This window comes from Corvus cornix, chromosome 6 (assembly GCF_000738735.6).
Source record: "Corvus cornix cornix isolate S_Up_H32 chromosome 6, ASM73873v5, whole genome shotgun sequence".
Classification (NCBI taxonomy): Eukaryota; Metazoa; Chordata; class Aves; order Passeriformes; family Corvidae; genus Corvus; species Corvus cornix.
The window spans coordinates 27,968,274-27,981,217 of record NC_046336.1 but is presented as its reverse complement, the minus strand read 5'-3'; the positions used below and the strand labels follow the sequence as shown (position 1 = coordinate 27,981,217).

The following is a 12,944-nucleotide window of genomic DNA, read 5'->3' as shown; positions in this document are numbered from 1 at the left end:
AGGCTTAATAGAAAATGCAGCACCACCTGCAGCCTTGCAAGGAGACAGTGTAGCAGACCCCCAAGCTCTACAGACCCCTCCAGATTTCTCCTCTGTGGAGCTGAGGGCTGTTAAAACCACACAGCGTGTCAAAGCCGAAGTCTGAGGGAGAGACAGTTTTATGGCACAGCTTTAACTCATAACCTCCTAGACTGCATCCCTTGGTAGGCACACTCAGACCAAATGGCTGAAAACAGAAAAAAAAAGCACCACAAATCACCCAAACCTTCAGTTCTGCTCTCACCACACACATTTTGTGTCGCCTCTAGGTGATACACAGCCTGTCAAAGATGTCTCAGAAACACAAATGTTGGTCATTTGTGGAATGGGTTTATCTGTTTATTTATCTGCACACACAGAACTTCAGTTAGTCTGCAATACCACGTCATATTGCTCAGGGGAATACTTAAATCCACTTTAGTCGTGCTCAACTATCATAACACAAATCGCAAAATAAGACAATTATGTTTCACATTACAATCTCTATTTTCCTAGAGGTAATGACAGAAAATTATAAATTTTAATGACATTAATAATTTAAAGAACTGAAACATATTTCCAGAGAACACATCCCTGAGAAAACTGGAGGATTAAACAGAACAGCAGTGAGAACAAGGATGCCTGTGGAGACAAGCTAGCGATTTATTTGGATACTTCAGTAGTATTAATACTGTTTTCTGGGTTATTCTAACTCCCCTCAATGCACTATTTACATCTATAAATGAACACTTGTTGAAAATCCAGAAAACATCATTCAATTAGCTATTTTTCTAGAAGGTTCACCACAGCTTACCCTGTAGATAGATTTATTCAACATTTACATTTTGCTGGCTTCTCTGCATCCCACATGAAGACACACACACACACCTATGGATACACACATATATGTAAATAAAAAGATCAATCTTTTAAAGAAAGGACCCCATCCACTTTTCTTACCCCAGAAAACATTCTAATACAAATGTGCACAATCACCTGTCCAACTCCCATCCTCATTGTTCTCCCACACATCCAGAACTACCTCACTTCTTTTTACCCAATGCTCCTCAAAATCTCTGCAGGGATGTAGTCATAATTAAAATTAATTAGCTCTAGTCCTAGAAATAAGGCCTCTGCACTGGGTGTCCAGATGTCTTTCTCAGATCATAGTGAGTGCTTATACAGTAAGAGATCCTCTGATTTAACAAAATATTATTCCATATTAAAAAGTAATTCTCTTGGGGGGAAAAAAAGCACACAAAATGATAGTAAAAGCTGGACAAAGCAAACAAAAAACCCCACCACTGATTTTAGTGTGGAACTCACTGATAAAACAACTCATCCAAGCTCATCTCTGACCTTGCTCCTGGCTGACAAAGACTCTTTCTGTGTAATTTCACAGCATTAGAATTAGGTCAGTTCTAAGCCCTACAAATTTCTTTGGGCAGGATGCAGGTACACATGGAGTACAGTTTCATGTCTATGTATAACTTTCAAGCATTTATCAGAAAAAGAAAACCCACAGATTTTTGTGGAGATAAATAAATCAATAAAAATTCTGTGGTGTTAAAGAGAGTGGCCAAAGGAGACAAGTGAGATTTCCTTAAGCAAGTAAAAGAGTACCTGGAATACAATTAGAATAAAGTGTAATTGCAAATTGCTACATTTTGCACTGAAATATGTCATTTACTAAATCTTATGAAACTTCCACATTGTGTTCCTTGTATTTCTACTCCATTTTTAAACTTATTTTTTACTCTGTATTTTTGTATAATTTGAGAATATCTTAAAATGCTTGCCCCACTTGCATTCATAAATGATCATTAAAAGGTCTGGATTTTTCCAACGAAAAGTAAGACAAGGGGAAGTGTTAAAGATTTACTAACTTCTGGTTATCAAAGTGAACATAAATATCATTACACAGATAGATGCTTTAAAATGAAACAAAGAAAATAATCTTAGGTACCTCCATATGAAGAGAAAAAGTGAGCAGAACCCCAGTCCTGGCTCTACCCAAACAAAAATTAGGCCATAAAAATTTGCACAGGGCCTAGCTGCTGATCACCCAAAATGCATATAATAAAGGCATTTCTAGAAAAATATTTTCAAAAAAAGTGAAAAAACCCCACTGCATTCATAAGGTTTTTTTTCTTCCAAAGTGAGTTTTCCCAGTGTTGCTCTACAGCCATGCTCTAAGAAAACTCTGCTCATCATTCATTATCTAACACCTTCCTACATGCTGCCCTTGGGGAAAAAAGTAGCTTGCTGAGATAGACTTTATCTGATAATTACTATTCTATTTTCTGCTCAATTTTTCTCAATTTAAAAAAAATATTTTATAAAGGAAAATAATAAAGAAGTGCCCAGATGACAGCTGAGAAGCCACTTGATTCTCAAATCAAGAGGACCAGTACCTGCAGACATATACTGGGCATGTGTGATGTGGTGAAAGGAAAGAATACAAATATTGGCAGAAGCAAAGGAGATGTGGGATAGAAATGGAAAGTAAGAACCAGGATGTTGATGGGACACTTTCTTGTCCCTCATAGAGAAAACTGCCTCCTATAGACAATGAAACAGTGGTGAATAGAGACCTGTAAAACAGCAGAAAAAAGAATTGAGCTTGAGTCCAGAGAAGGACTAGAAGAAAGATGCTTTGAGTGGATGTTCTGAGAGGGAAAAGGAAAAGCATCAATAGCCATTTTTCTGCACTATGCTCTGACTGATCACCTGGGCTGAGCTTGGGAAAGTTCTATCTGTCCACTAAAGATCTATAAATTAATCTGCTGGCAACACCACCAGCATCATTTGGAAGGTGTCATCTGTCCAAAATGGAAGAATAAGGTCAACTGCTGTCTAAAATTTTTGACTGGTAGTCAAGAGATGAGGACAATGTCATCCCCACGTGGCCCAGAGCTCTCCAAGTCCCTTAGCACTCTAACTTCCTGTCTAAGGCTTCTCTGATGAAATGTGTGCTCTTGCTATATTTCCAAATTTTTTTATTACTTTTCCTTCAAAAAAAATTCCAAGAACTTTTCCTCCTACTTCACTTCTCCCTTCTCCTTTTCAGCTAAGAGAGCTTTTCTGGCAAGTATCATCATAGCTGGGAAGAATTTAACCAAATACATTACAGCTGCATTTGCTTTAGTAGTTTCTCTGTGCTTACTGACTCAAATATTTTCAAAGCAGTATCTTATTGAGGACTGAAAAGATAAAATATTTAAAAGCAACTTTTTCTGGGTTTTAATCAGAGTTTAGTTTGATTTTTTAATTAAAGCTTACAAGAATTTCAGTTGTCTTCTTACCACTGAATACTTTGCCTTCCTATGGGCTTGGAATTTGTATAATACTCTATTTCTACAGCTATTTGTTTCAAACTTCTTATTGAAAAAAGATTTCCACCAATAACAAACTGGTCCCTAACTTTTTTTTTTAAGACTGTTTTTGCTTATATATATATAAAAGCTTTTGATGATTTTTAAAAGCCCCAGTTATTCAGCTCATGTTCATACACGAAGATCAACTGGCTTTCCACATTCTATGTGTAAAAAAAGCATCTTTGAATTTGCAAGAGCCATTAAAAACACTACTTATCTTTCTGCTATCCACCCCACAATGCTGCAGCATAAGCTGTTTGATTTTTGTTTGCTTGCTTTTAAATGGGACAAATAACAGCACAAGTTTTTCTAAGTGATAAAGCAAAGAGCCCGTTTTCAACCTTAGATTCAAGTTTCTCTGCATAGCATTAAACTGTACGTTGAAATACAGGAATTCAGAAATTCAGTCACCCATTGAGCAGTCCCTGTGAACACCTCCTCACTTTTTAAACCATTGTGCCATCAGAAATACCCACAGGGGCTGGCACTTAACCTACAAGGAGGACTTCTTTATCCCATAGTACATTCCTTTCTAGTGCCTACCTGATCTTTTAGGCAGTAAAATAACAAAATTTCTACTAGTTCTTCCCACTATTCCTGTGGTTGCAGTTTGAGAATTTAGAAGCGAATACTGAATTTCAGCATTTGTTAGTCCATATGGTAAACAATGTGGTGATTCTAAAACTAAAAAAGAAGTTATTTTGTGTTAATGACAAATGTTCCTTTGTGTCTGTTCTGATGTGGATTGATCTGAATCAATGAGAATCAATGTAATGCAAAAGCAACAAATGAAAACAAAAAATCAAGAAGGAGCTCTGATCTTTAGCTTTCAGACTTATTTTTTACACCTTACAATTAAATCTATTTTTAAAACACTAAAAGTGCAAGAAATTCATTACTAGGCATACTTCTATCCAAAGCACACACAGTTACCACATAATCCTCCATTACAAATGACTGATATCAGGAAACACAACGCTCAGTTCATCCCTGGCTAAGTCAAATCGCTGAGGTGATCCCAGGGGTGGATTTAGCTGACTCAAAAAGAGTCATTCCAGCTTATTCACTGGTAAGCAGAGAAGGATGGAGGTCTGTGATGACTGGAAATCAACCATGAGTCACAGATCCCAAACATTCTTGTTTACCATGAAAAGTACAGAATAAATGCTTCGATAAGAAGTATGTGCAGTGACTCTTTGCATAAACTGCCACTGTCATAACCATATTGAAAAAAGCTGTGTGGACAGACCTAGAACAGAAGGTGCAGATCAGAAAATACCCAGTGGCATTCCAAACACTGTTGTATTTGTCCTTGCATACTGACACTGAAATTGTTTAGCTGGCTTATATAATGTGAGTAGGATGCTGAAAAATAAAGAATAAAAAAGAAGAGCAGAACCAGGTATGAAGAGAGATAATGGGACGGAAGAAGGTAACCAAGGAAGTTGTTCCTATACGTTCTCAGATCATAAACCATTCTCCAATACTAGATCTAGTTTCCACTGCAGAAGATTAAATTGTATTTCCTTTATATTTCCAGAGTGAAAATGGGATCATATTCTTGTTTTATTTGTACTGCTATACCCAGGTTTTTCAGCCTTTTCACATGGGTCATATTTTACCAAGCTTTTATCACACTTAGTGCTCTCCTCTACATTTTCAACATTGTTCTGCATGTCTTGTTTTTTTTTTCAAAGTGTTTTGCCCAAAACTTGCAATATTGTTCCAACAAAGCCAAGCTGATATCAAACAGAGTGAAATAATTGCCTCCCTTATCTTACAATGGATGTTTCTGGTATCCTATCTGAGGACTACATTTGCTAACTCAGCAGGACCACAACAGGACTGATTGTCACTCTGATTTTATCCACAAGCATTCTAAGCTGCTCCTGCAGATGCTCACCACCTATACCCCATGTTGTAGCCACAAGCAAAACACTCATCACTTCTCTGTATTAAATCTCACCTGGTGGAATGCCTCAGATTCATCTAAATAATCTGGAACTACCAACAATATGTTTTTAAAAGTCTGGTCATAATTAATAGTCTCTATGAAGTCAGAATCAGGGAACTAAGTAAAAACATTAAATTCTCATTTTTCAAGTAATCACCTCTCACTTTTCTTTATCTTCTGCTATACCTAAACTTTTTCTTATTACTTTTCATGGTCTCTGGTATGAGTCCTTTTGCAACACAAAGGGATTATTTTATAATCCCTTACTTTGTTACACCTTTACAGTCTTCCCTAGCCCTTTTTTACAATCACTTTTTCTTTAGAATTCATCTCTGATTTCAAGTTCTGTGAAGATAAGCCACTGGAACCATAAGGATACCTTGTTATGCCTTCATCTTCAGAGAATCCCACAGTTCTTTTGCCACCCTTTGCTTACTGTATTATCTTTCCAAAAGCATTAATAGTTTCCCAAAGCTGTGAGGTTGGACAATCTTTTTATTGATGTCTGTTAACCCTTCTGTCCTCTTCCCACCTCTCCCTCTTCTCCAAAAAGTGCATGTTGCCATGGCATGACCACTTTCACACCAACTGTCTTCTGGCTTCTAGCCCATTCTTCCTCAGCCATAATGAAATCTGAACTGATGACTGCCTTAACTTTTTAAGCACGTACAGATAACGTCAATCAAAGGAAATTTGTGAAGCCCTGCCTGTATCTCAACCCTACTTTTTCAGCTGCCAGGGAACTTAAAATCTTCCTTTAATTTCTTGTCTTTGGGGCATTTTTGTCCAAAAAAATGCTCTTTCAAAAAGAGTCTTCCTCAGTGTCTTCTGTATATTTCCAGGCAAAGGTTTTTCCTTCTCTTCAGCTTCAGAGCAGATATGGATGGTTTTGACATGTTACGCTCTTCATCCTTACCTGCCCTTCACAAAAAGTGTTCTCCTATATCAATGAGTAGTCTTGGGCTTTGCCTGACCCTGTCTTACAGCTTTCAATTAAACTTCTGAACAGTTAAAAAAGAAATCTAAAAGAGGGCATCATAGTAGTGAAACAACTCATTCGAATTATCTTCCAAATTCTGTACCATTCCACTTGCAGGAAGAGTAGCTCATTACCTTTTCTACTGATTTACACATAAAAACAGTGAATGTTTAGAAACCTGGAATCAGAATTAAATACATTGATAGAAGGAATAAAATCCTGTGTTTAATTTGACTATATTTTTGTTCCATATTCCAGTTTTGCAGAATAATTTATCTTTTCTTTACCCTTGGAATGGAGATTTCAATTTCAAAACCATGAAATGTCCCACAAAAAGGGAAATACGGTTTCTAATTCTATTTATACCCCCAGACCTACTGCTGCTGCTAGTAAAGAAGCAGACACAGGCTCCTGGAGCACTGTTCCTGATGCAAGCACATCCAAATTCAGTTTCAAGTATTGCTCTTGTACCTCTCCCACAGACACATGCCCTGGGGAAGGCACAGCATTTTCTCAGAAAAGGCAGAAAAAGAGAAGAGGGGAATAAAAAATGTCATGAGGAGCCAGCAGAGATGCTTGATGTCAGGTATGAAAGAGAAAGAAAAGTAAGAGAAAAGTAAAAATAATAAAGAAAACTAGGGAAAAAAACCCAGGAAACAAACATCCAAAAAATAGGGGCCATCTGCAACTGTGCCAGTCTTGCCAAAAGAAGCAGCAGCAGATGGCTATCAAAGCTGCTGGGTCACTTCAACCATTAAAGGTATAAACAGCAAAGGTTCCAACAGAACACCAGATATGTTCTAACAGATCTTCCATTGGGTCAAAACTGCAAGCAATTGGCAGTTCCCAACACAATCGATGATAATAAAATGTTTTGGACTATTCTGGAGACACAGCTAAACATGGAGTAATCATAATTTGGAAGAGTTTGCTTTTACACAGACAAGAATCACAAGTATTCTTGCTTTTAACAAGCTACCTGGCATGTTTAACCCAGAATTCAGGTAGCATCACTACCTAAATGAAAGCAAGGGATTATTTAGTAATTCTAGATGAAGAAAAATAAAAGTGCAGATGATGAAACATGAATCAAAAAGAGGGTGGGTAGTTAGAAACACATTTCTTTTTTTTCCCCCTCTAATCTCCACTACTTTTGACAGATCTGCAATTTTGAAGCATAACGTTTGAAACCAGAAAAGTGGACACACAAATATGTATTTTTAAACCAGGAGGGTTTTTAGGACTTTGGCTCTGAAGAGCACACATGAGGGCATGATACTGTCTGAAAAGACCAATCCCTGTGTATTCTCTTCTCCTAGAAAACCTGCCAGGTAATGTTTCAACCTTCCAACCCCACACAATAAATTCAACTCCCAATTCGCCAGCCTTTTTCTAAAGATGACCGAGTCCTTTCTCACCAGCATGCCATCCAACCTGAACAGTTACCTCAGCACAGACCCAGGCTATTGAAAACCAGCAAAGAGCATTTTGTCAGTACAGCTGTGTAATTCAAGATCAACTCATGTTCCACATTTGTTCATTTGCTCTGTAATAAGTTTATCAGCCATATGCATTTAAATTAGCTCAACCAAACCTTGGTGGTCTTGCTTAGGTAAGGAAAAAGTGATAAAATATTTCTAACTCTGAAACTTAACTCCTATTCTACCATATGGGAAGGTGCACAAAGGTAAAAAAAATAACCAAACACAAGTGTTTATTGGATTGTCAGTACAGAGAGAGTAAAGTAGATTTAATTAAAGTAAGAAGACAATAAAATCTCTTACTGCAATGATACCATGCTATATAGTCATTCTTACTACAGCAAGGTAAGTCCAAGTTTCAGATGCTCACTGGCTTGATGAGAGGTGGGAAACAGAGCTCACTGTAAGGTGTTCTGGGTCAGGAATCTCAGCAGTTCAAACTGTGCAAAGCCCTTAAATGGTTCCCTGAAGTGCAAAAGGCCTGAAAAGCCTGTTTACAATCCAGTGCTCTTCATACAAGGAACCTCAGTGGAAAAAAATTGTCCCTGTGTTCTCTTCCTGCTACTGCCCCTTCAATCAGCCAGCCCTGCACTTCTGTTTCCTTGCAACGGCATCATTAGGTCACGTGGTGAACAGGGAAATAAATGTAGGGTCCTTAATCTATCCAGGACAATAAAAGGACTGACTAAGGTTTTGGTCCATTTGCATAATGGACCTTTACTCTTGTGGAAACACATCAAAAAGAGATGATTTGACTGCTGGGAATTAAGGGTTAATTCCATTCCACAAATCACAGTTAGAATCAGCATCATCTTTTCCATCAAATGTTCATGCAAGTTCCCACTACCACCAACAGGAAACATGTACATGGAAAGCATGATCAGTCTGTCTTCTTACTAGCATCGGAGGATGCACACTTAAATAAGAAGCAAGCCCTAAGAAACCTCCATTTTTCTATGGATGCATCCATGGGGATGCTCAATGCACCTTCTTTTCACAGCAGCTTTAAGCACACACCCAAACTCCAACACTTCTGTTAAAGAAAGGACAGCCAAGACATTTCCTCTTCCTTTTGCCTGCAAAGATTTCTCCAAAATTTCATGAGTCTAAAAAGCTTCTATAATTGTCTGTTTGGACTTAATTGCATTTTGAGACATAAATTGTGTGCACTGGTATTTTTCACTAGAAAGTTATACTCTAAATTCACACGCTGCTCTCAAGCTTCTCTACCCAGTCTTTAGGCCCAAAGGAGACAAAACAAAAGCTTGCAAAAGAGAAGCAGAACTGACACCCTGTGTGATGTGTTCGTGTGTGTACGTGAGAGCACACGTTAGCGCATGAGTGCCGAGGGCTTTTATCACGATGTTACAGACTCAGGCTTCGTGAAGTGAGGTTTAACATCTGAACAATAACAGCAGCAGTAAAAAATTCACAAACACTCCCTCTCTGTAAATGTTTAGGGAAATATGCACTGCATTATCTTTATGTGAATATAAACACTGGCTCTCTGGGCATCTTGCTGACGTTTTGTAGTGGGTCATTACAGCAGCTGACAAACCAGGAGGTACTTAAATGTAACAAGGACTAGAAAGAATTTATAAAGCCTTTACAAGCAGCGATTTGACTCGCTTTCCCTAACCCCTCTTTAATTACAGAGCCTCTCTAATGCCACTCTATACAGTTTATAGTTACTATTAAAAGTTGCCTATCCAAAATTATTAGCTAGGTGCAAAGAAAGGAGTGAGAAATTAACAAAGGAATTGGCTGTTAAATTAGAAGCTATGCATTTATAATATAAAAATAAGACAGTGAACACTGTCCTTTTTAAATTAGATATTTTGTATCTTTTAATAAATCATTATTTAAACCAGAAATTTATAAAACACTGCCATTTATCAGTGATTTATAAATGACTATATATTGTGCAACATTTCATTGTCTTTTAAATGAGAATCTGAACAGATTCCCATTAGGGTATCATGGCACTAAGGTAAAATAAATAATCATTGTAGCAGGACAGGATACCATTTGCTGCAGAGGGAAAACAGCACATTTTGAATTTAAGCTATTCTGGATCTTGGCCAATACACCAACACAGTTCTGCACTAGAGAAAGCCCGTGTATCATGTAAATACATATTTCAATGGACTAAACTTGCAAGTAGCCTCAGTGCTCTTTCCTCTCCTGGCATCTGTGTGCAGGCTTTCACAGCAGTGGAGGGTGAGCTTCTGGCAGAGAGATGCCTGTATTTGAGATTTCTTATGAGATATTCTCTGCTTCCTAAATAGCTAATGAAATAGTGTCAGCAGGAAGGTAAAAAAGAAGTCTCCCAGCTGCTTTGAGGTATACTGGAAGCTTTCTCTTGACCTCTGGTGTTCAACATATGCCAATTCAACTAAGACAGACAAGCAATGACACCACTGAGTTTGAACCTTGTGCCATTCAAAAAGCAAAAATGCTACATGTATGCTCAGTTTGGTGTGTCAAAACATATGAAACAAAAGATGGTGATGAGTGAATGTAGCGAGCTGTGCTTTCTCTTTTGACTTTCTTACCTCATTTACATAGACCCAGTGACTATCCTTTGATGCAAGGTTGGTTTCCACAGCCTACAAAAATAAAAAGAAACATAATAATAAAAATAAATAAAACATGGGAAATATATTCCAGAGAGAACTTATATAAAAATGTACTGTAAAGCTAATTTTTATTGTTTTCAGTGCTACTGACATTGTTTCAGTATAGTTCTTTTCATCTCTTCCTCTGCTGCTTCATAACTAATTGGTGGTAGCCACCTTTCTCTGACTTCAGTTCCTAAACCAAAGTACCCTGACTGTTTACATGTACCACAAAAGCACACTGGGGCAGGGTGGTACCTCAGCATAAGGGATCCTGTGGAGAATAACTGCACAGAACATGCCGTTCATGAGATCTAACTTATCTGAGATATATCTAATGCATCCTACTCGGCTGGCTTTCTTTTCAATATGCCTCCCAAAATATATTGTCTCTGGCTCACTACGCCTCTGATAGCTTATCTGTTAACTAACCTAGTTAATTCAAAACATGACTGTGAGATGCTCAAATGAAGTCCATGTGTGTCATCCTCTCTTCGTATTTACATAAGGCTCAAGACAAAGTTATGATTCGCATGGTCACTTTTTTTGTCTTCCTGGTACGAACTCGGATAATCACTATATATGATAAAGAAACAGCCCATCTCAGCAGTTTGAATATTTATCCATACACATATAACCCACCAGGAAGTTAAAACTGGGGAAGACTGCACTACTAGTACTGAGGGAGAAGCTCAGTGGAAGGATCCAGCAACATACATAGAAGTTCCCTTTGTTTGACATAGATGAGTTCACTTCAAGACACTTAATAGTCCAATAAAATGATAGCAAGCATGGAGAGATGTACACTGCACTGCCAGTGATATTGTTAATGCCCTGCTTAATACATGGTTAAACAATTACTGCTGTGTGTTCATCTCTCCTAATAAAACAGTGCACACATGTATTTCAGGAAGCAGTTCATTACACAGTTTTGAATGTTCCTGCCTTCAACCACTTCTTTCCTCTGCACCAGTACGACCCCATTTATTGAAAAGATATTCTTATCTCTCTGTTATAAATGGCCCTATGAACCCAGTTAAAAAAAACCCAAACAAATACAGACGAAAAAAATACTTCGAGTTACTGGGTTTTAACCTGGATAATTTCCACACTATTTCAAAAACTACTGCACTAGTACAGAGAGGCTCTGTAGACTGTAGCACTGGGCTGAGCAGGAACATCATCAACCACCTTCCTCTTCAGAACACATTTGCATAATAAGCCTCTCAGATATTTAGTGTCAGATGGGATGAATCACCTTCTCTTACGACACCGACTACAGATGACTGGCTCAGAATAAACACCCACGACTTCTAAGGCTGCAGTGGAATGACAAGAGATCCATCCTTAATACAGGCTAAGGGATATCCGATCCCTTCAAAAACATGAAGCAGAACTTCACTAAGTAACCAACACCAGCATCTTTAACAGTAATCTTAGCTTACACCGTGTCCTTAAAAATGGTACCAATTACTTGCCTAAGTAACTGTGTTGTAAAATTTTGCTCATTTGTGTAGCCCACACAAACATACGAGAAAATTGTGGGCAACATACATACCTCCACCTATTTCTCATGTCCACAAGCTGAAATACTCCTTTAAAGAGACAAAAATCCCAAGAGAAACTGCAAACTCATCAAATGACAAAAATCACCACAGACGGAACACAGTAATTCTCTTCACCATAAAGAGCATTATAGGAAAGTAACAAAACCTGGTGTCAAAGCAGACGAGACCCACTAGAGATAACATTTCTGACAAAATAATCCTCTCCTAAACATGCACTGAAAACTTGTCCCCTTGGTAATTGCCTCCCTTGCATTTCTTTAAGCTGGGAGGAACATTAAGCTGACCACCTAATCGAGGAACAGCAGCTCTTAGGAAAGGTAGAAGTGATGAACAGGAGGGCAAAAATGTGTACATTTTCTCCCTATTCACCTCCCAAACACATTCAGACAAAGCCAAAAGAGCCAGGTGCTAAAACACATAGAGAAAGAGCAAAGTGCTTCTAGCATTAGCAAAGCAGAATTAAATAATGCTCAGGTGCAGAGTTATTGCACTGGCTACATTTTGTGATTCATCTGCAACAGTGAGCAATTTGTATGAATAAATGCTCAGTCTGGGGAGACGCAAGAGCCAGGGAATTTGAAATGAATTACCATATCTCATTCTTCTGGGTTCACATTTCTGGGCCAAAGTTTTTAAAATGAGGTGCCTAAATTTAGGCTGCTAAGAGTTTATCTTTAGTCATCAGAGTGCCAGACCATTCAGCGCTCCTCCTACAGAGCTGAAGGGAGGGAGGTGAAACTTCTTGCATTTTGTGCTTCAGATTTTGTACCATGTTTACAGACTTGCCATCCTAAAAAATCTTTAAAAAAACCCTATTGAAAAACAGCTCTCCGGTTTCAACTTTCTGGTAGCACCAGTGTATTGCTGGAGGCTCATGAAAGTTAAGCAGTGTGAAAAGCAAGGTCCTGAAAACCTGTGTTATCATAAGGAAATTTATTGAGAATTCTCT

At 38.0% G+C, this 12,944-nt stretch overlaps 1 protein-coding gene across 7 annotated transcripts in view; it reads right to left on the bottom strand.

Annotated features, from left to right (window-relative positions):
* The window catches only part of GRID1 (glutamate ionotropic receptor delta type subunit 1), a 496,708-nt gene that overhangs the window by 110,816 nt on the left and 372,948 nt on the right, over nt 1–12,944 (bottom strand). For all 7 annotated transcript variants that reach the window (XM_039553667.1, XM_039553668.1, XM_039553669.1 and 4 more), the window contains exon 5: nt 10,365–10,418. In XM_039553667.1, the coding sequence (XP_039409601.1) occupies nt 10,365–10,418 (54 nt within the window). The remainder of the gene's footprint in view (nt 1–10,364; nt 10,419–12,944) is intronic.